Source organism: Balaenoptera acutorostrata, chromosome 15, assembly GCF_949987535.1.
Source record: "Balaenoptera acutorostrata chromosome 15, mBalAcu1.1, whole genome shotgun sequence".
In the NCBI taxonomy this organism is placed as follows: domain Eukaryota; kingdom Metazoa; phylum Chordata; class Mammalia; order Artiodactyla; family Balaenopteridae; genus Balaenoptera; species Balaenoptera acutorostrata.
Window position 1 is genome coordinate 88,192,626 of NC_080078.1, and position 23,692 is coordinate 88,216,317.

At 51.0% G+C, this 23,692-nt stretch overlaps 1 protein-coding gene across 2 annotated transcripts in view; it reads left to right on the forward strand.

The window, feature by feature from the left end:
- Positions 1 to 23,692, forward strand: part of CDH4 (cadherin 4) — a 576,830-nt gene that overhangs the window by 478,873 nt on the left and 74,265 nt on the right. For both annotated transcript variants that reach the window (XM_057530175.1, XM_057530176.1), the window contains one exon: positions 20,508 to 20,663. In XM_057530175.1, the coding sequence (XP_057386158.1) occupies positions 20,508 to 20,663 (156 nt within the window). The remainder of the gene's footprint in view (positions 1 to 20,507; positions 20,664 to 23,692) is intronic.

Consider the following 23,692-nt stretch of genomic DNA (forward strand, 5'->3'; position numbering starts at 1 on the left):
TTTTTCTTTCTTCCCTCATTTATTCCTTTACCCCATGACTTTAGAAATTATCTATGTGATAACACCAAAGTAAAAATAAAAGTAAAAGTTTTTATAGATCCAGCCTCTGGCTCTCGCCTCACCACAAGGCTCATAAGAATTCTATTGAGCGCTTACTATGGACAAAATCCTGTCCAAGTGCTTCACATACAAGATCTCATTCAAAATTCACCCAGACTTTGGAGGTAGGAACTATTTGTATCTCTGTTTTACCAATGGGGAAACTGAGGCAGAGAGGAAGTTAAGTTAACTTGCCCAACATCACAAGGGAGAAAATAGCAGGCCCAGGATTTGAACCCAGGCAGTCTGGACCCAGAATTGACTCTGATCCACCTTGCTCTGTGGCATCTCTGTTACATTGTCAACTGCCCACTTGATTTTCAAGCTTACCATCACCATCATCATCATCAGTATCACCATCTCCATCACCACCATCACCATCACCATCATCACCACCATCACCATCACCATCATCATCATCAGTATCACCATCTCCATCACCATCACCACCTCCTCCATCATTGCCATCATCACCACCACCGTCACCGTCTCCATCACCATCATCACCACCAGTAATAAACAGGAGAATCAAGTCACCATTTCTATTACTCTTCTCCTCACCATCTGGAGGAAAAGGAATTGGTCTACTTCTCCATGTTACGCACAGCTGCCAACACAGAGCTTCATTTTTTATTTATTTATTTTTTATACAGCAGGTTCTTATTAGTTACCCATTTTATGCATATTAGTGTATATATGTCAATCCCAATCTCCCAATTCATCCCACCACCACCACCTGCTCCCTGCCACTTTCCCACCTTGGTGTCCATACTTTTGTTCTCTACATCTCTGTCTCTATTTCTGCCTTGCAAACCGGTTCATCTGTACCATTTTTCAAAATTCCACATATATGTGTTAATGTACGATATTTGTTTTTCTCTTTCTGACTTACCTCATTCTGTATGACAGTCTCTAGGTCCACCCACGTCTCTGCAAATGACCCAATTTTGTTCCTTTTTATGGCTGAGTAATATTCCATTGCATATATATACCACATCTTCTTTATCCATTCGTCTGTGGATGGGCATTTAGGTTGCTTCCATGACCTGGCTATTGTAAATAGTGCTGCTGTGAACATTGGGGTGCACGTGTCTTTTGGAATTATGGTTTTCTCTGGGTATATGCCCAGTAGTGGTATTGCTGGGTCATATGGTAATTCTATTTTTAGATTTTTAAGGACTCTCCATACTGTTCTCCATAGTGGCTGTATCAATTTACATTCCCACCAACAGTGCAAGAGAGTTCCCTTTTCTCCACACCCTCTCCAGCACTTGTTTGTAGATTTTCTGATGATGCCCCTTCTAACTGGTGTGAGGTGATAGCTCACTGTAGTTTTGATTTGCATTTCTCTAATAATTAGTGATGTTGAGCAGTTTTTCATGTGCCTCTTGGCCATTTTTATGTCTTCTTTGGAGAAATGTCTGTTTAGGTCTCCTGCCCATTTTTTGGTTGGGTTGTTTGTTTTTTTAATATTGAGCTGCATAAGCTGTTTATATATTTTAGAGATTAATTCTTTGTCCGTTGATTCGTTTGCAAATATTTTCTCCCATTCTGAGGGTTGTCTTTTTGTCTTGTTTATGGTTTCCTTTGCTGTGCAAAAGCTTTTAAGTTTCATTAGGTCCCATTTGTTTATTTTTGTTTTTATTTCCATTACTCTAGGAGGTGGGTCAAAAAAGATCTTGCTGTGATTTATGTCAAAGAGTGCTCTTCGTATGTTTTCCTCTAAGAGTTTTATAGTGTCCGGTCTTACATTTAGGTCTTTAATCCACCTGGAGTTTATTTTTGTGTATGGTGTTAGGGAGTGTTCTAATTTCATTCTTTTTTTACATGTAGCTGTCCAGTTTTCCCAGCACCACTTATTGAAGAGGCTGTCTTTTCTCCATTGTATATCCTTGCCTCCTTTGTCATAGATTAGTTGACCATAGGTGCGTGGGTTTATCTCTGGGCTTTCTATCTTGTTTCGTTGATCTATATTTCTGTTTTTTGTGCCAGTACCATATTGCCTTGATTACTGTAGCTTTGTAGTATAGTCTGAAGTCAGGGAGTCTGATTCCTCTAGCTCTGTTTTTTTCCCTCAGGATTGCTTTGGCTATTCGGGGTCTTTTGTGTCTCCATACAAATTTTAAGATTTTTTGTTCTAGTTCTGTAAAAAATGCCATTGGTAATTTGATAGGGATTGCATTGAGGGTGTAGATTGCTTTGGGTAGTGTAGTCATTTTCACAATATTGATTCTTTCAATCCAAGAACATGGTATATCGCTCCATCTGTTTGTGTCATCTTTTATTTCTTTCATCAGTGTCTTATAGTTTTCTGCATACAGGTCTTTTGTCTCCCTAGGTAGGTTTATTCCTAGGTATTTATTCTTTTTGTTGAAATGGTAAATGGGAGTGTTTCCTTAATTTCTCTTTCAGATTTTTCATCATTAGTGTATAGGAATGCAAGAGATTTCTGTGCATTAATTCTGTATCCTGCAACTTTTACCAAATTCATTGATTAGCTCTAGTAGTTTTCTGGTGGCATCTTTAGGATTCTCTGTGTATAGTATCATGTCATCTGCAAACAGTGACAGGTTTACTTCTTCTTTTCCAATTTGTATTCTTTTTATTTCTTTTTCTCCTCTGATTGCCGTGGCTAGGATTTCCAAAACTATGGTGAATAATAGTGGCAAGAGTGGACATCCTTGTCTTGTTCCTGATCTTAGAGGAAATGTTTTCAGTTTTTCACCATTGAGAATGATGTTTGCTGCAGGTTTGCCATATATGGCCTTTATTATGTTGAGGTAGGTTCCCTCTATGCCTACTTTCTGGAGAGTTTTATCATAAATGGGTGTTGAATTTTGTCAAAAGTTTTTTCTGCATCTATTGAGATGATCATATGGTTTTTGTTCTTCAATTTGTTAGTATGGTGTATCACATTGATTGATTTGCATATACTGAAGAATCCTTGCATCCCTGGGATAAATCCCACTTGATCAGGGTGTATGATCCTTTTAATGTGTTGTTGGATTCTGTTTGCTAGTATTTTGTTGAGGATTTTTGCATCTATATTCATGAGTGATATTGGTCTGTAATTTTCTTTTTTTGTAGTATCTCTGTCTGGTTTTGGTATCAGGGTGATGGTGGCCTCGTAGAATGAGTTTGGGAGTGTTCCTTCCTCTGCAATTTTTTGGAAGAGTTTGAGAAGGATGGGTGTTAGCTCTTCTCTAAGATGTTTGATAGAATTCACCTGTGAAGCCATTTGGTCCTGGACTTTTGTTTGTTGGAAGATTTTTAATCACAGTTTCAATTTCATTACTTGTGATTGGTCTGTTCATATTTTCTATTTCTTCCTGGTTCAGTCTTGGAAGTTTATACCTTTCTAAGAATTTGTCCATTTCTTCCAGGTTATCTCTTTTACTGGCATAGAATTGTTTGTAGTAGTCTCTTATGATGCTCTGTATTTCTGTGGTGTCCATTGTAACATCACCTTTTTCTTTTCTAATTTTACTGATTTGAGTCCTCTCCCTCTTTTTCTTGATGAGTCTGGCTAAAGGCTTATCAATTTTATTTATATTCTCAAAGAGCCAGCTTTTGGTTTTATTGATCTTTGTTATTGTTTCCTTTGCTTCTATTTCATTTATTTCTTCCTGATCGTTATGATTTCTTTCCTTCTACTAGCTTTGGGTTTTGTTTGTTCTTCTTTCTCTAGTTGCTTTAGGTGTAAGGTTATATGTTTATATGACATTTTTCTTGTTTCTTGAGGTAGCATTGTATTGCTATAAACTTCCCTGTTAGAACTGCTTTTGCTGCACCCCATAGGTTTTTGTTTTCGTTGTCAATTGTCTCTAGGTATTTTTTGATTTCCTCTTTGATTTCTTCAGTGATCTCTTAGTTATTTAGTAACGTATTGTTTAGCCTGCATGTGTTTGTGTTTTTTACATTTTTTTCCCTGTATGTGATTTCTAATCTCATAATGTTGTGGTCGGAAAAGATGCTTGATATGAGTTCAATTTTCTTAAATTTACTGAGACTTGATTTGTGACCCAAAGTGTGATCTATCTTGGAGAATGTTCCATATGCACTTGCGAAGAAAGTGTAAGAGGCTGTTTTCAGATGGAATGTCCTATAACTATCAATTAAATCTATCTGGTCTATTGTGTCATTTAAAGTTTGTGTTTCCTTATTAATTTTCTCTCTGGATGATCTGTCCATTGGTGTAAGTGAAATGTTAAAGTCCCCCACTATTATTGTGTTACTGTCGATCTCCTCTTTCATAGCCTTTAGCATTTGCCTTATGTATTCAGGTGCTCCTATGTTGGGTGCATAAGTATTTATAATTGTTATATCTTCTTCTTGGATTGATCCCTTGATCATTATGTAGTGTCCCTCCTTGTCTCTTGTAACATTCTTTATTTTAAAGTCTATCTTATCTGATACGAGTATTGCTACTCCAGCTTTGTTTTGATTTCCATTTACATGGAATATCTTTTTCCATCCCCTTACTTTCAATCTGTATGTGTCCCTAGGTCTGAAGTGGGTCTCTTATAGACAGCGTATATATGGGTCTTGTTTTTGTATCTATTCAGCAAGCCTGTGTCTTTTAGTTGGAGAATTTAACCCATTCACATTTAAGGTAATTATCAGTATGTATGTTCCTATTACCATTTTCTTAATTGTTTTGGGTTTTTTTTTTTTGCAGGTCCTTTTCTTCTCTTGTGTTTCCCACTTAGAGAAGTTCTTTTAACATTTTTCATAGAGCTGGTTTGGTGGTGCTGAATTCTCTTAGCTTTTCTTGTCTCTAAAGCTTTTGATTTCTCCATCAAATCTGACTGAGATCCTTGCTGTGTAGAGTAATCTTGGTTGTAGGTTCTTCCCTTTCATCACTTTAAATATATTATGCCACTCCCTTCTGGCTTGTAGAGTTTCTGCTGAGAGATCAGCTGTTAACCTTATGGGAGTTCCCTTGTATGTTGTCATTTTTCCCTTGTCGCTTTTAATAATTTTTCTTTGCCTTTAATTTTTGTCAGTTTGATTACTATGTGTCTCGGTGTGTTTCTCCTTAGGTTTATCCTGCCTGGGACTCTCTGTGTTTCCTGGACTTGGGTGGCTATTTCCTTTCCCATGTTAGGGAAGTTTTCGACTATAATCTCTTAAAATATTTTCTCTGGTCCTTTCTCTCTTCTCCTTCTAGAACCCCTATTATGCGAATGTTGGTGTGTTTAACGTTGTCCCAGAGGTCTCTTAGGCTGTCTTCATTTCTTTTCATTCTTTTTTCTTTATTCTGTTCTGTGGCAGTGAATTCCACCATTCTGTCTTCCAGGTCACTTATCTGTTATTCTGCCTCAGTTATTCTGTTATTGATTCCTTCTAGTATATTGTTCATTTCAGTTACTGTATTGTTCATCTCTGTTTGTTTGTTCTTTAATTCTTCTAGGTGTTTGTTCTTTAATTTTTCTAGGTCTTTGTTAAACATTTCTTGCATCTTCTCCATCTTTGCCTCCATTCTTTTTCTGAAGTCCTGGATCATCTTCACTGTCATTATTCTGCATTCTTTTTCTGGAAGGTTGCCTATCTCCTCTTCATTTATTTGTTTTTCTGGGGTTTTATCTTGTTCCTTCATCTGGTACATAGTCCTCTGCCTTTTCATTTTGTCTTATCTTTCTGTGAATGTGGTTTTCGTTCCACAGGCTGCAGAATTGTAGTTCTTCTTGCTTCTGCTGTCTTCCCTCTCTCATTTTTTTTAAATAGCTTATGCAAAACAGCAGTACAAGCAATTCTCAGTTATTTGGGAAAATCGGATAACTGTAAAACATGAAAAAGGAGGAGCACAGGTACATTTGATTTAGGACTGCATCGTGCTGATTTTTAATAGACCATTTTTATGAAAGTTTATTTCATAAATGCTTTTCCCAAAGTGTGTCCTGTGGAGCAACCATGGTTTCACAGTGGCTGTTTTGGTGGTGGCGGGTGGGGGAGACTGAAGTGTTCAGCAGTCAGATTGCTTTGGCAGGTGCTGGATTAACTGAGGTGCAGTGGACCTCCTTCCTGCAGGGCTTCTCAGGGCCTTTAGCACACTCCCACCTAGGGTGCTTCTCTGAGACTTGTTGTGATACGCAACATTTACCAAACGCATTTGGCCACGGAACCCTTCCCCTGCCAACAGAACTCTTAGAACCGGAATAGACTAGACTAACATTTTGGTTATTTGTTTGGTTGTGACGTGGCCCCTGCAGTTTCATCTAGTGTCACATCCAGTGGCCCTTTAGCCCTTTCTCTGTGCCAGGCACATACTGCCCTCCTAGGACTCTCAATCTCAGAGAAGACAAATATTAGCCAAATAATCAAATAAAGATAAAATGGAAACGGTGACAAATGCTACCAAGAAGAGAGAGGGGCCCGTGCTATGGAAGTTGACCCAATCCAGGCTGACAGGGGTGGGTGGAGGTAATACCTAAGCATGAGCAGGAGTTAACTCAGAAAAGGAGCAACCTGTGCAAAGGTCCTGAGGCAGGGGCAGACACAGTGCATCTAAGGAGCTAAAGGAAGGCCGGCATGGTTGGGGAGGAGGGACAGAGGGGAGCATGGTAAAAGCTGAGGCTGGAGGGCCTGGTGGGGCATCAGGAGAGGATGGGGAACAGAATTACATGGTCCAGGCTGACCAGTGAGTTCTGCCGGGAGCCCTGAGAATAGCTGCATGCAGCCCGTTGGCTGATCTCCCTGGACTCAGGACACAGGACACTTGGCTGTCGTCAACCTGGGCAATGGCTCTTCCCATTTAGGGGTCCGTGTGGGTCCCTTCACTCATCTGTGCATCAAACACCCCCTCCAAGTGTCTATGGACTCAGTGGTCATAACCAGTCCTCTGGAGCCATTTGGGGCCATTACCAGCCGCCCTGTCACTGACCCACCGATAATAGGGCTTAGGAGGCAGTGGGGCCATCACTTGGGGCGCCCCGATGGACAGTGCAGGCTTGGCTGGGGCTGAGGTCATCAGCGGAGCTGTCACTGCCTGGAGGCCCCAGCAGCTCCCAGGAAGGAGCCCACAGAAGGCTCTGTGGAGAGGGGCTGGGGGCGGGGTGCTGAGCAGGGAGCCCTGCCAGCCCCCCCACCAAGGGGGGATTCGTGTGCTGAGATCACCCCCTCCCCAGGGAGGCTCAGAGCCTGGCATCAGCCAGATATAAGCGTTTTCTGGATCTGAGCAAATGACACCCTTCCTGGATGGGTGAGTGGAGAGAAATATAAGAGGCCATGTCTAGTTCTGAATGAGGCGTTGGCAGGAAGATGGGCTACCGGGACGCAGAGCTTGTGAGCCGGGAGAAAGGGACGGGAAGCCACTAGAACGGTGACGTGGCCACAGTCCGGTGTGGAACCTGCTCGCCAGGGACGCTGGCGACGCCCTGCCTGCCCAGGACAGCCCCCCACGACAGAGAATGGTTGGTGCGAAGCGTCGACAGTGCCGAGGTTGAGACGTTCTGGCCTAAATGGGAGGTTTTGCAGGACCCGCAGGAGCGTTTGTGGGTTTGTGGTGCAGTCCCTCGGGGGATAAGGACACAGCTGCTCCTTTTGCCTTAAATCGAAAGATCCTGAGCCAGAATCTGGGTCCCCGTCACCATCACGTCGGGTCCTCACAGCCAGTGGCGTGGCAGGTCCACTGGGCCGTGCTGTCTCCCAGTCTTTAGCAAGCCACCCAGGGGGTCTCCAGAGTGAAGGACAGGGACACCCTGCTTCCCATCAGGGCGGCCGTTCTAGGACCTCAGGCTGTCTTCCCGTGCTGCTCACAGGCCACCTGTGTCCACAGGTTTGGGGACTTGGACATTGGTCAGGGGGCTGTGCTGGAACCTTCTGAGTGACAGCCTCAGTGGGCCTCCCCCACCCCAGCTTTTTTTATTTTGGTAAAATACACACAACATAAGATGTACCCTTAGTGACATTTAGGACATTCACAGCCATCTCGTTCCAGAACATTTTCATCCCCCCAAAAGGAGACCCCCTACCCTTTAAGCAGTCACTCCCCATCCTCCTCCCCCAGCCCCCCGGCAACCACGACTCTGCTTTCTGTCTCTGCGCATTTGCCTGTTCCGGATGTTTGTGGAATCGTACAGTATATGGGCTTCTGTGTCTGGCTTCTCTCACTGAGCATGTGTGTGAGGTCCATGCATGCTGTGACCTGTGTCAGGCCTTCGTTCCTTTTTATGGCCTAATGTTCCACTGCAGCGCCGGACCACATTCCGCTACTCCTTTCAGCGGTTGACAGTTGACAGTCGTGGGCTGTTTCCACCTTTCGGCTGCTGTGAACTCTCAGGCACAAGTGCTTCTTCGACCACCATTCGGTCCTCTGGGCCCGACGCCTGATAGAATTGCTGGGTCCCACGGGGACTCTTCACTTTTGAGGAACCGCCAGCCTGGCTCCCTGTGGTCTGTGGGCCTCCAGTGGAGGGGGGCTGGGGAGCGGGTGCTCCCCCACCAGCATTTACTCTGGACGAGCCATCAGGGCAGGTTTGGGCTCCAGGAGTCCCACGGAAGCACCCTCAGTGCTGACAGCCCCCAGCAGGACACGCCGGCTGGATGACGGCCGCCTTGCTCTTGCCACGAGAGCGGCCACATTCATGAGGTTTGGGGGCCGATGGCTCTGCCTCCTGGTGACACGGTGCAGCCCTCTCCCTCCACCCCTGGTCCCAGCTGGGGCGGGAGACAAGGCTCCCGGGGGCTGCCTGGCTGGAGTGCCGTGGGCTGGGCAGTTGGATGTGTTCGGCAAACAGACCAAAAGTCCATTAGAGCTCGTGGGAACCCTGAGTTCTTGACGCTGAAGCTTCTCTCCCGCTCGTGCAGAGCAGGAGGGGGACCGCTCGGCACCAGATCCACTCCTGGCGTGTTGGCGAGAGGCAGCGGATTCGGGGCACATGGCGCAGGGAAATGGTTACAAAGATGCCAAAGGCATGGGCATGGCTCAGAATATGAATCGGGGGCTTGGGGCTGTGTGGGAGACCTCGGGGAAGCCCTGAGACAAATGACATCCCCACTCCCGAGCAACCAGCTATTGACCATCCCCTCCGTAAGAATGTATGTGGACATGGGTGTCTTTGCTCTCCAGTGGAGACTCTGGGGCTGCTGGGGGCCTCCTTCTAGCAGGAAGGGCGGTGCCACGGGAGGATGCAGCAGCGGGCTCCTCTGGGCCTAGAACTGCTTGTGTCACTCTCTCTGGCCACCATCCCACCCGGCGAGGCCCCTCAGGCTCCTTGCTGTTGCTCCTGCCATCACAGCTCCAGGGAACTGATGGTAAGAAGGTGTGGCACCAGGAAATGCAGGCCCCTCTCGGCTCTGCCTCGTCCAGGAAGCCTTCTCAGTTTTCCCAAAACCAGGCTTCCCTGATGCTTTGTGGCCATTCCTCCCTGGGCCCCAGATAGCCTGGGGTGTCGAGTGGTGACCAAGCAGAGGGATGTTCTGGATTTGCACCCTGGCTCCACCTCCCTGACCCTCAGTCTCTTCATCTAAAGTGGGTTAGCACCACCTCTCTGAGGGCTGTTGCAGAAGAAGTCGGTGAGACAAGGCTCAGCACAGGGCCTGATGCAGAGCAGTCACCCCTGGGTGCCCCTGAGAAAGAAAAGAAGAGCAACTGAGAACAAACATGGGGCCTGACGAAGACTCGATGCGTCACCTGGGGACAGGCGCCTGTTCTCTGCTGCACGGAGCAGGGTCTCGGCAGCGCTCCTCATCCATCCACTCCACACCTCTCCGTGGTTCCGGGCACACACAGAGGGTTGGGCAGCCAGTGGAGGGGGAAATGGGCCATAAATAAGTCAGCACACACCCCAGGTTGAATCGAGTTTAAAGATGATTTGAAAAGAGGCGACTGAAGAGAGTAACTCACAGGCAGGGCAGTCAGGGGGGATTGCTTGAGGAGGTGGCATTTGAGCTGATCTGAGCCTGCAAAGGGCAGGGAGGGGGAAGATCCCTTGGGAGGAGGGTGGGGTCTCACACTTCCTAGAGGAGCTGGCGCTCTCAGCTCTTATGGGACCCCTCCGTGGATGGAGTTTGCTTAAAGTCCATCTTCCCTGGTCCCCGAAAGGGGCCTCACACGTGTGGTCCCAGCAGCATCACTGAATGAGCCTGTCTGCCCCCCTGCCAGCTACTCCTTTCCTGTGGCTCCAGAGCCCCCGAACCCGGGCAGGCGGGGGGCTGTACGAGCCCTCCCACAACCGAGGATAATAGGACGTGAGATTTGGTTAGGATGAATCTCGCAGCGACGGTGGAGACCCAGCCTCAATCTGGAATCTGGGGGCTGAATTCCGACTGAGAAGCAGCCATTTTGTTGAAAGGTCGACAGCTCTTGGCGGGCAGTAAAAACTTGGGTGAAGAGTCCTGTTGAGCTCTGTTCTCAACGCCTCTGCTCAAATCCTGGGTCTGCGGAGACTGACAACAGCCCTGCAAGGTTGGCATACGAATCCCATTTACAATGAGGACCATAAAACAAGGGGCTAAGGGTCTTGGCCAAGGTGGAGAGCTACAGAGGAGAGGGCGCCTCTCCTGGGTCCCTGGGCGGAGACAGGATGACCTTCCTAGAAGGTGCAGGATGACCAGAGTAAGGAGGAGACGTTCCCTCCAAAAGGAGTCACTCCCATTGGCCCTGCTTGGATCACATGCCCTCCCTGGGCGAATCACAGGGCCAGGGGAAGCTGCACTCCCATTGGCCCAGCTTGGGTCACATGCCTCTCCCTGAGCCAATCCCAGGGCCAGGGGAGGTACTCCTGTAGCCCGTGGAAGGGCCCTCCCCACGGGTCCATACAGAGCAGCGGTGGGCAGCGGTTTCCGAAGACAGCAGGGGTGGGTCTCTGCAGGCACGCCGGGACGGTGGCTGCCCCAGTGCCCCGCCTCAGCCTGCATGCAGCCTCATCCCGCCCTCGCTGCCCCTCAAATAGCCCTCATTCCCACTCACCCCCCACCCCGAACACTGTTCCTCTCCTTCCGCGTCTGGGGGCTGGTCTCCGTCCTCCTGCTCAGACCGGCCCCCTCGAGCTCCGCCTGGGTCTCCCCCAGCCCCAGCCATGGTCTGGCTGCTGCAGCCTCCGTCTCCAAGGACTGGATCCTGTCTGGGGTCATCCCTTGTCAGAGACTGTGTGTGCAGGGCCTTCCAGAGGCGGGCAGGGACACGCATTACGTATTAAGGAAGCAGCGTTCCTGACGAGACGCTTGACTCTTCGTTTGGGGGACCAGAAATGACAACAGGCAGAGCGTGGGCAGCAGATCTGAGGGTGAACTGCAGCCCACAAGAGCCATCCGCCCCGCGGATCCCTGCCTCCATCGGGCTGAGGCAGTAAGTGTCCCCCGTAGACTCTGCTCCCTGACGGACAGGTATATTCCCAGCCTGGGGCCTTGGAAGGAAATCTGTCCCCACTCTGGCTTGTGTGCAGCAACAGCCCTTGTTAGCTGTCAGGTTCAAGCAGCTGCAGGGAAGCCGCAGCTCTGCCCCGACTTCTGCTCTGAGTCCTCACTTTTCCAGGAGGCTGTCCAGGTACCGGGTGTCGGCTAAACACCACTCAAGGCCGGGTGCCGAGTTAAATTAAACTTTGCTGCAAGCCAAGTGACCGTCTCTCCCAAGCGTCTCCTGGACAGTGTAGTCGGGGAGACAGAAAGAGAGCAGTCAACAAAAGCGTAAACAGGAAAAAGCTGCAGTGGAAGGGCTGGGGAGACGATGAGGCAGGCGCTGGTGCCACCCAGCTCCCTGGGAGCCGCCGCTCTAAACCTCAGCAGAGGACGGACCCTCCTCACCCTGGGCTGGCCCACGGAGGCCACCTCTTCACCCGGAGGCTCCAGAGCTCCCCCGGGAGATGGGGCTGAAGCCAGACCCCAGCCCAGCCCGCATCTCTCCTCTCCTGCCTCTGCTCCTGCAGGCTCTGCCCAGGCGACCACTCACACAAGAGTCCCATCTCCGGCTCTGCTTGCAGGGAACGCCACCGCACACTGGGATGGAGAAGTCGGGTGGGCCTCCGTGGGGAGGCAGCAGGGGCCTGGGCACCACGGAGACGCTGCCCTCTGGTTAGAGCTTCCCTGCCCCGCGCAGTGTTAAGGGACCCTCCGACTACATCTGGGTCAGGCAGAGGTTTGACTGAATGCAACGGGGGAACCCACTGCAGCTACCCCTCCTCACGCAGACGGACTGGAAGGGAAGGCTGGCCAGCAGGTGGCCCCAGGGCCCCGGGTCTCAGCAGGGAGATGGCCCTGCAGCGGGGGGGCTCCAGCCATATTTCCCACCCCCCACTCTGTTGACTCAACATCCACAGTTGAGAGGAGAAGCTGATTGGCCAGCTCGGCTCATAGGCCTGCCTGTTGCCCAGGGCAGGGCAGGGCATCTTGACCGACCGCTCCCCAGGACCACTCACAGTGGGGAACGATGACCCCCCAGAAGGAAATCGGGCCTCTGCTGCCTGAGTGAGAGCTGGGAGTGGACTCTGCCCTGTTCCCACTGTCAGCAATAATGTCTTCTGTCATCCCATACCCCGAATTAAGTAGCTACCTGTCTTTGTTAATTTGGTACAACCTGAAGGGCACTTTTGAGAAGCATCTAATTCACCCTTCCCCACCAGGCAAATTTTGTAAGAACATATTCATGGCTTTCATTAATATTCATATGACTTTGAGGGTTTTTTTCATGATTTATAAAACTCAAAGTAACTGTGAATGGTGATGTATAGTAGTGTCAATGTTACACAGCAAATGCCTTTTCCTATCACATTCTGGGTTTTTCTGCTCATTACAAGAACCTAGTTGGAAATAATTGAAAGCTGAATTTCATTGTGCATGGAAAGTATTTCGTAAAATGCAAGAAATACAAACATCGTCAAGCCTCTTAAAGTAATGTTCAAGAATCAAGGAAGAGTTGGGGAGGGAAGTATGGATCCTGACTCACCCTCAGCCCCAGGTTTGCTCCATTCACTTGAGAGAACAGTTTTATTCTGGCCAGATCTTGCTGCTTGCCCAGCGCCATGGCAAAGGGCTTTTAAATTAAACTTTGCTGCGTCACGTAGGATTCGGTTACAATTTGATGATCACTTTCAAAAGCAATTAAAGTGACGTTCTAGTCCTGGGCCTTAGAGCCACGGTGACTTTTTAAAGCACGGAACTTCAGCAATCCCTGTGTATTTGTAAAACCAGCTGGAATGAGAGCGACGCCCGGGGTCTGAGATTCCCGTCAGGGGTCGAGTGAGCCTGGGGCGACACAGAGACCTCCTGGGCCCAGTCTCCCATCTGCACAAGTGGGCACAGCTTCCTTAGCCTCCCTTTCTGCTCTTCGAAGCTTCCTAGGAAGGCAGCATGACCGAGACAAGACCTGGGAACTCTGCCCTTGATCCTGGACTACTTGTGAAACCTTCGTCCACGCTTAGCCTCTCTGCGCCTCAGTCTCCCTATCTGCAGAAGGGGCTGGACCGGATCGTCAGTGGGGCCGACATTCTGGGACTCTTCTTTCATTGTCCCTTGAGGGTTGCAGGGGTGTGGGGTGGAGATTCCTGGAACCCTCCTCTTCACAGGGGAGCTCGGTGCCAGCTTCAGGCTTTCGAGGCATAATAAGGACACGTAAGGAGGGAAACCCTAATTTGGGCAAAGAAGTCCAAGATAAACACAGTGAAAAGCAGGCTGAGGATGGGCCGTCCTGCTGTGGGTCCCATCAGCCCTCCCCTCCCGGGGGCCGGCCCCTCCCCACCCCTCCTTCCTCTCCTGTCAGAGGCCGGGGGGCCAGGTGACACGACACCCCTCAGGTTCCCGCTGAGTCTCTAGAGCAGAACCCTTCTGACTCCCTCCCCCAGCCCCCCAGGGCCCCCAGAAGCCTCTGCAGGCACCCGGGGGGGGTCCCCCCTCCTCCTTCTTTTGCTCCGGGTTTTCACCTGGGGAGGGGTGACCACCTCTCTTCTGTCCCCCCTCCCTAGTTCCCGGCTGTTTATTTGCCCCCAGACAGTAGCCACAGGGCTGGGTGGACCGTCTCCCTCCCACCTGGGATCTTTGACCACCTGCAGCCCCCTCGGGGCTCCCCCTCTCCTCCGCCTCCTCCCTCGGGGCTCAGAGAAGATAGTTCTCCTGTGTGAAGAGGGAGATTGAGCACCTACTCTGTTCACCGTGCCAGGCCTGCACCTGCCATCCGTGGGGACAGACAGCATGTTTGTGTTCCTAGGGTGTGGGGCAGCGTTAGTGCTTAACAGTGGGGGGGCGGGGGTACAGGCGAGCCATCCCTGCAGAGCAGACAGGATGACGGACACAAAACCTGAGAAAACCCTGATTCTCTGTCAGCATGAAAATCTAGAAGCCCCAGCGTCGCGGGCCAACGGGAGGGCCATGAGGACCAGCGGAGGCCGCGGGGAAGCTGCAAATACATTTAAGGTGAAAGAGTGCTCTTAACTCTGGCTCTGGTGAGAGTCGGATTGTAAAGGAAAATTGGCCGCAGCCTCCTGGCCGGCCGCAGTCACAGCCAAGTGTAGATTTGCCTGCCTGCGTCCTGGCCAGCCCGGGGTGGGTGGGGGCAAAGCGTCTGCTGCCACGACTCAGAGCTTCTCCCTCTGCTGCAGGCAGCTCAAAACTCCCAAGACGTAACAAAAATGAGAGTCTGCAACCTGTTTTCCTGGGACAATCTCTGGGTTTAATATCATACAAGGAGAAAGCGCTACAATACTTCACCGAAGAATTACATCCTTGTGGAAGAACTTGATCCGAAGGGTTTTGAGAGCATCTTTTAAAACATGGGGACAGGGTCACGGAGGCCTTATTAGTGGCGTGGCAAAGCCATTAAGATGCAGAATAGCCATCGCCTTCCAAGAGACTTAGAGCATTAAGGTGCAGAATAGCCATCGCCTTCCAAGAGACTTAGGAGGGGAGATCCAGTCGTGTGCACGCATGTGCACACGTGTGTATGCTTATAGGTATGTGTGCAGGTGTGTGTATGCGTGTGTGTTTACATGTCTGTTGTATGTGCGTATGCGTGTTTCTGTGTATGTGTATGTACATGCATGTCCAGGAATCATGTACCGTGGTGGACAAGACCAAACACTCAATTTTAACTGGACATTCTTGAAAATTCTCTTTGCCCCCCAAGTCCTTCCATCAGCATCTCTCACAGACCCTGTTCTTCCCCCATTTTATAATTATCACTTTATACTGCACTGAGAGGCTGTCACTGTTTCAGGTCTAATTGCTCTGGTCCGTGAACCGCGTGAGGGCAGGGCTGTGTCTGTCCAGCGCGATGGGGCCTGGCACACAGCACAGGCCACGCGGGCCACGTGAAGACATTGTTGAAACGCCAGGGGCCCAGCCTGCACTGACCGTGTCCCCTGGGCTGACTGGGTCTCTGCCTGTCCTGAGGCAGGTTTTTCTCTGCAGGTCCAGTGGGATTCTCCTCCCCTTCAATTCTTTGGGAATAAACCTCCAAGGCGTTTGCAATTCAAAACCACACATGGTGACTTTTCTCCAAGTTTCAAGTTTATTCGAAATTACGCAAATACCTTCTCCTTGGGGGAGATTCTGCCAGAATCCTGCATTTCATCCATCCTTTCCTAAGGACGGATCCAGCCCTCCGAGCGAGGTCCCTGGGCGAACACAATGGCCAGGCACCATACGTTATTTTAATGTCGACATCACTTTAAACTAACCTTTTACCATCTGTTCTGTCCTTTAGTAACAAATGCAAAAGAGCATAATTCTCGGTGGTGTCATAAAAGTGAGATGGGTGATGGAAATGCCCGCCTCCACTCTTTATTCACGGTCCTTCCGGACGCTGCTGTGATGTTTTTCTCATTTTCCAGACACAAATCAAGGGGAAACTGCTCTCCCCTGATCTGGTGAATTCATCTGCACAGTATTTCTTCTTAATACGGTAAACTGTGGGAGAATTCAGAGCATCCTGTGCATATTTCAGAAGGCGCCGCCAAACGGCACCTGGAGAATTAAGCGAACGCGGCTCGACGGTCAGGATGTAATGAGATTTATTTACAAAAAATAAAATCTTGAAATGTGTGGCGGGTTCTTTTCGTCCGTTTCATCATTAACTTCCCCGTGAAGGACGGGCAGCCTGGCCCGGAGAGGGCGGGGTGGGGAAGCACACTGGGTGGGCAGGATGTGTCCCCCGTGCCCCCAATCTCTGCAGGGCCGTAGGGGCTCCCACGCCCCCCTCAATCCAGGCAGAAGGCGGGCGGTGCCCCGGCCCAGGGGGGCGTGGGGGGCGTCCCGCCCGGCCATTCTCAGTGGTCTTGCTCAGGGCAGGCAAGGAACGGGAGAACCGGACGTGATGGTAGGAGAGGGAGGACGGCGGAGATGGGGAAGCCGGAGCGAAGGCGCCCGTCACGGACAGTGCGTGCGCGTGCGTGTGCGTGCGTGCGCGTGCGTGTGTGCATGCGCATGTGCATGGGCGCGGCTCCTCTCGGAGGCCCCCGTCGGCCCCCCAGCCGCCCAGGTCGCGCTGACCTCCGTGATACCTGTGGCATGAAAGCGTCGCCTCCTTAGGACCGTCGGTTCCTGATATTTGCTCTTCCCCGTCCTGTCGCGAAGGAGGTAAGAGGCCAATGTCGCCGTCGGGGCGGCTGGGGTCCCTGCCCCCACGCTCGTGCCCTGGGCGGGTCGACTCTGGTGTGTTAGAAGTAAATGCTGGTTTAGGAAAGGTGTCCTCTACTGGACCGAATTTTCTCGGAAGTGGCGTTTTCTGGGGGATGGCTTGTCCTTATGGTCCAGGTTCAGCTGGAAAGGATGTTCATTATCAGATCTCTGTGGCGCCTCCGTGGAGACCATCCTGTGATGATTATTGTGCTACAGAAATAAGTTGCCCGAGAAAAAGCCACCCTTAGTTTCTGAGATAAATCCCACTTAGGCGTGTAGGGGGAGGAAAAGTAAGTTTCTCTCTCCCCTTCTGAGTTCCTGGCTGAGACCCCCATAATAAAAGATTAACAAGAGAACAAGAAGCAGAAGTTTATTAACATGAGTGCGTCATATATACATGGGGGACCCAGGGAAAAAGGAGTAGCTCCCCAAGATGGCTGAGAATTCAGGTTTAAGAGGAAAAGGGGAGGGGAATGTAGGCCTCTCAGGGGAAAGGAAGTGACTTGTAGGAAAGATGATGGACCCTTGGAGGAGGAATGGGAGGTGTGGTCGTGTGACAGGTCTGCCTGGGTGTGCTGGTCTCTTCTAGCCCCCCTTCCAAGACTAGAGGCAGTAATCTTCCTCAGGTGCTAACCCCACCCTGCAGGGAGGGGATCTGTGACACCTGAGCCTCTTTGAGTCTCTGTCTCCAGGCGGATGAGGGAGCTCAGAGAAAACCCCTCCTGCACCTGCTGGTTCTCAAGGGCCTGCAGCTGAAAACAGTCACTACACCCTGCGGCATATTTGGGGGTGGCGTCTCGCTAACCTTCCTCCCCGCCTTTGATGCTCCCCCAAGCAGTATCGCGGCCTAGCAGCCGGGCTGGCGGGTTGCTCCGTCTCCCTGAACCCATCTCTCAGTTCAGTTAGCAGTAGTCTCATTTCAGGAGGCAGGGTTGCAGGATGGCTCTACAGGATGCAAACCATCAGGTGTATAATATGAGGCATTTCCATGGAAGGAAAAGAAAAACAAAGTTAATGGTTGGAACAGGCTCTAAACCCGTTTCTGAGTCCTGGGGGCAGCCAGTCGAGAAGATTTCTGGATGGTGATCTCACAGCATCTTCTGCAGTCTGGTTGCCTCTGATGAGGTCATTGCATGTTCCAGGGAACTTTCTGAACGTCGGCATGGCAACAGGCAGGCAGGCTGTCGGTACATGAGCTGTTTCGGGGGCTTCTCTGAAGTTCAAAGCCAGTCATCCAGCCTTAGTTTGCAGGGCTTTGGGGAAAGGGCAGTTTTGTTCTTAGTGATTCCAAGTCAGAAAGGCAGGAGAAGGGGCTTCCCTGGTGGTCCAGTGGTTAAGACTCAGCGCTTTCACTGCCAAGGGCGTGGGTTCGATCCCTGGTTGGAGAACCAAGATCTTGCATGCTGTGAGGCGTGACCAAAAAACAAAGGGGGGGGCGGGGGCGGGCAGGAGAACATTAGAAACGTTGGTTTGGAGAAGCACGGCCAGATATTTGAGGAAACTAGAAGAATGCGGATCCAGTCCAGTTACAGGTAGAAAATAAAGCCTCAAAGACAACAAACAGGACTAGAATCTCAAGGCACAGCTTTCTACCAAAACCTAATTTTTCTCTCTACAATCACCCACATTTCTACCAAAGGTAATCATGGTAAGACCGATTTGTTTGCAAAATAAATCTGGTATCATTTAACGTGGCCTGACTGTTTACAAAAGTGTAGCAGAAACAGTGAGGACCATGCAGGCTCTTTGGAGGTTTGCTCTGCTGGAGCTTCTAACAAGGACTCACTCTCGGGTCACACCTGAGCCTTCCCGTTTGGATGTGATGATGGCGGCTCTAGTGCAGGTTGAACCCCACCTGCTGGTATTTCTGTTCTGACCGTAACATCTCCATCTGTGTGTGGGATTGGTTTGCAGTTACCTTACTTTGTGCTCTCAGGAGGAGAATGGTATCCAAGGAGGATTTGTAAAACCAGGGGGATTGCTTTTTCTCTTGTGTCCTCTGCTCTGGAAAACTTTCAAACACCTCCTAGGTAAGCTCACCTGACCCTGGAGCCCTTTGCAGAGGAATTTTCTAAAGAAATAGTGGTCTCTTCACGTTTGCTCTTCTTTCTAGCTGAGTTTGAAATTTTATATTTTCTCAAAAAATAAACAGTTTTGTCAAGATTTTCAACTTGGCTAACATAAAATATAAAGAATAAAATGTTTTTTTAAGTCTTATTTTTTTCTCTTAAATTTGCCAAAGGTACATCTATTTTCTTGTGGATTTTTCTCTGAAGTACAGCTCTTGAATCTGTTTATCAATTCTTCCAGTTTTTCTGTTTTCAGATTTAGAAATTTCTGCGTTCGTCTTAATCAGTTACTTGGGTGTTTGCCGCATCCTGCTTTGTCATTCCTTTCCTTCTGGAGCTAAATGCTCAGTTCATTCACTGTAATTCTACTTTAATGATGAAAACATTTGAAGTTAAGGGTTTGCTTTGATTCAATCTCTGGCCAAATTCCTTGGGTTTCACTGTGTAATTGTCTCCTTGTTATAACCATTTTTAAATCACCTCTAAATGTAGTTTTGATTCCTTAACCTGTGGTTACTTCAGAATGTTTTCTAAAATGTCTCTTTAAAATTATCATTAAATTTTAATTGCAATAAAATGTCCTGATCAATTTTTCTTTGTGCAGTTTTTTGAGGTTTTCGTTGTGGTACATTTTATTATAAAATGTTGCCATGGTCCCCTGGGCTTTGATTTTTAAAAGTTGTATTTTCTAAAGGTGTATTCAGAGTTTTATGCTAATCTTAATTTGACCCCATCAGTTATTCCTTTCACATCCTTGTGGCTTATTTACAATTTCGCACTTTCAGACAAGTCTTTCACAGTGTCCATGATTATTAATTACCCCTTATGTGACAAGAGTCTTTGCTTCATCTGAATGAAAGACGTACGTCTTATATTTAATTCTGCTGGTGTCCGTTCTGTTTCCCAAAGACGTATGTTTGTCTAATGATCTGGTCAGAAGTGACATGTTGTTTCTGTGTAGCCCCACCCCACCCCACATAAAACACAGAATCGTGCATTTTTCTCTGTTCTTTCCGTTTCTTCCCCCAACTCTCAGGCTTTGCTAACTTACTTTGGATTTGGGACCCAGATAAGCATTATTAAATTGTTTTTTCAACAATATACAGTTTCTGTTATTAAAAAAAAAACAAACTTTTTGTGCTTGTACTCAGCTCCATAAAACCACATTGACAACAATTTTCAGAGTTAAGTTTCTGTGTCTAAATACTGGTCGTGGGCCATTTCTGTCGCAGCCTCTGTTCTTGAGATCCTTGCTGTGACCCACCTCTCAGGGCCTCTGTCAAAGGAGCAAGAACATAGGACATTTTCTGCATCTTTGCGCATCCAGAAATGTCTGTTCCCTCCTACGCGGGTGACAGCTCGGGGGCACAAGTGTTTTGGGCCCCGACCTTTTTCCCTCAGACCTCCGTGGAGCGTGTCGTTCCCTTGCCCCCGTCTTTGGCGAGGTTTGATGTGCTGGGTGTTTGCACTGGCTCCTCAGCCACTTCAAACCATCATTTGCAGGCTCTCCCGTCGGTATAAATGGCTCTGCCATGCTCGCTGCACACCCTTTCCTCTTGGAATATTGTGTCCTGTCCTCCCCTGTCACCTGGTGGGCCACCGGACGTGCAGTGGTGGCCCTCAGTAAACCCCTGGCCTCTGCCTGCCCTTCCGGTCCCCAGAGTGGACGAAGCATTGGCTGTGGCCCCAGAGGCACCTGGGAGAGGCCACGTGTGTGGCCGGCAGGTGGGGTAAACGTGGCCCTGCTCACACTGCAGCCTGACCCTCCCCTCCGTCTGCTCCTCCTTCCAGATCCGGTCCGACAAAGACAGCGACATCCCCATCCGGTACAGCATCACGGGCGTGGGCGCCGACCAGCCCCCGGTGGAGGTCTTCAGCATCGACTCCATGTCTGGCCGGATGTACGTCACACGGCCCATGGACCGGGAGGAGCGAGCCTCCTACCACGTGAGTGTCCATGGCCTCGGGTCCCTAAGCAGGGGGAGGGCAAACCCAAGTCTGTATCAGAAAAGCCCAGGCGCGTGCGGGGCACCACCCCAGAGTGTCTCTTTCATGGGGCTGGGTGGGCCGAGAATTTGCACTGGTAGCACGTTCCCGGGTGATGCTGGGAGGGTCTGGGACACACTGGGGGAGTGACTGGTGGAACTGGATCCACCTGGAAGACGTGGATCCACGTGACCTGCCAGGAGCTCTGATGGTCGGGGGGCGGTCGAGAGGCAGCTGTGCCACCCCCGGCCTCTCTGATTGCCGGACATGCATCCTGCAGCCCTTCTGTCCCTGCCTCTCTGAGGGCGGAAAGGCAGCTCTGAAGCCAGCACTGCTGTTGCCATCTCAGAGCTGTGCGTGGAGAGGGAGAAAGGAGGAGAAAGCGGAGACTTCGGGGTTCAGCTGAAAGGGGCTGTCCACCCCTTTCCTCCTTGGCCTCACAGCCTGGTGGCCCATGGGAGTGGCCCTGGAGCAAGGCGGAAGCCTCAGCGCTCACGCCCTCCGCCCTGGTGCCAGGCCCCTCTCCGGGCTCTGCATCCTTGTTTGCAGGATGAGGGTCTGCACCTGCGGGGGTCACACGGGCTGGAGCCCCGCCCCCAGCAGGTGAGACCTGGGCACTTAACCTCTCCGGCCTCAGTGCGCTCTCCTGCGAAGGGGGCGGACGGCCAGGCTGCATCAGCGTGTCGTTCCGAGGACTCACGGGTGACCACACGTGACGCATTTAGGACGGAGCCCAGCCCCTGGTAAGGCTGCCTTTGGGGTTATCGTCAAGACGTCGGAACTCCCAGTTCCTGGATTGTAATTTACAAACAGAGACCTTCACATGAGAGGATGGACTTCACAGCCGTCTGCCCGTGTCATCCTGCTGACCGGCTCTAACCTCGCTCGGCTTCAGCCCGAGGGGCTAAGTGTGGCCAGACTCTGCTGCTCCTCGTGTTTGCTGGCTATTTGTTTTGGGTTAATTGTCCACCTCCTGGACCAGAAGGAAGGCTCCGTGTGGGCCGGGAGCCATCAGGCCTGTCCACACCACATCCGCTGGCCCGAGACCAGAGCCCAGCCCTTGGGGGGCACTCACAACCCATTCGCAGAAGGGAGGGAGTGGGTGGGAGGAGGTTGATTCTGTCATTGGCAACGGTGGCCTCCCCTGAGGGACCCCTGATATCCCGTCAGAAGCAGGTGCACCTGGGAGAGCCCACCCTGGGGGGTGGGCAGTCCCCTCTGAGCCACGAGGGTTTCCTCTCTCAGCCGATTACTTCCCTATGTTCAGGACGGCTGCAGAATTTCCGGGTCCAACACAAAATGAAACGGGGGCCCCTCCGAGCTTACTAAGGATTTTAAGACAGTGACGGCAGAGCATTAAACCACACGCAGGCCCTTCTGAACACAGGGCCCATGTGACTGTGCGGGTCACACAAGGCCGTGAGGCTCGTGGCCCCCTTTGAGGTGGGATCGACAGGAAGGCCGAAGCTTGAGGACCCCACCTGTGGTTGTCTGGGCCTCCGGGCCCCCATCTGCGCCTCGGTGCAAACGGCCCAGAGCTACACCCAGTGTTACCATCCATTCCTGAGGACCCCCAGCCCCGGGCACCCCAAGAGCTGCTTGATGCCGAGGACACCACACGCCTCCCTGGGCCCCCTTCGGCACACCCCCAGACCCGCTGCTGTGAAGGCAGGAGCCAGGTCTGGGGAAAGGAGACCCGACTGACAGTGGTCTGGGGTCTCCGGAGTTCCCGGCCCACCGTTAGCCGCCACGTGCACAGACCCAGCGAGACAATCCAGCCAACTCGTGTTCAGCCAGCCGCGTGGCAGGAGATACACCGACTCAGCATGACTGTTGGCGCCCCACGGGGGCTGTGTGCTGCCACCACAGTGCTCATGGCATGGCTCAAGGTCAAGATCAGCTCCTCTCGCCTGCCAACGAGTCCGTGCTGACTGAGAGACGGAGGCGGAGAGCTGGAGGCAGACAGACAGGCCCCCAGTTCCTTGCGGCTGTTGGCCAGGGGCTGCTCCCACCTCCTGACGGCACCGCAAGTCTCTGACTCTCTCGCCTGCTGCTGGCCAGGGAAAGTGCTCTGATTTTAGAGGCCACGAGGCTACCTCTGTCCACCCAGACAGTCTCCCTGCCACTAAGGCCAATCCCGCCACATGACGTGACCTGATTGCGGGGTGAGCCCCGTTGCCCTCACTCCTGGGACCAGTGCCCCACATCCTTGGGGCCCTTCTGGAATCCTCTCTGCTCCCCCCGACCCAAGTTCCACCGACACCTTTGGCTGTGGAGGGGATGGGATGACCTCTCCCACCTGAGAGGGAGCTGGTGAACCGTGGACACGGGTCACAGTGAGACGACCGCGTGGAGGCCCGCAAACATGAGGCAGACGGGCTGTCCCTGCCCCGCAAGGTGCCTCCCCAGAAGGTTCTTCAGGGCCCCTTAAGGAGGCTTGCTGTTGGGTTCGCCCACATACCGTCATCTTGGGCAAGGTCGCTCATCTTCCCGAGCCTCCGTTTCCCCATCTCTAAAATGGGGATCAGACAGCACCCAGCTCATGGGTTCTTGGGAGCAGTGAGGTAAGGCAGTGCGTGTAGCGTTCTGGGGGCACCCCCAGCCCGAGCCAGGGCACAGCGAGAGCCAGAGGCTGCTGGTGATGGAAGACAGTCTCCAGAGTCCACGTGAGGCCACTTCCAGGGCCCACATAGAATGTTCCGGGTCCCGTGCCCCAGGAAGAAACCAATGGCTCACGATTAAGACGCGAAGAGCGAGCACCTGGAAGGGGAGAGAACGGGGTCCCGCGCACGGTCCGCAGGCGCCCACAGTGCATCACAGGAAATTCACTTGGCATGCGGTGCTCAGATTTGCAAGTCGCAGGACCTTTTTTGTCTCCGCCACCAAGACAGACCCCCGTCCCCCAACCGGCAGCTGCGTGCACAGCCTGAGAGATGGACGGGGCTGGGGGGGCTCTTAGAGATTTCCAACGGACACTATCGAATGTTATT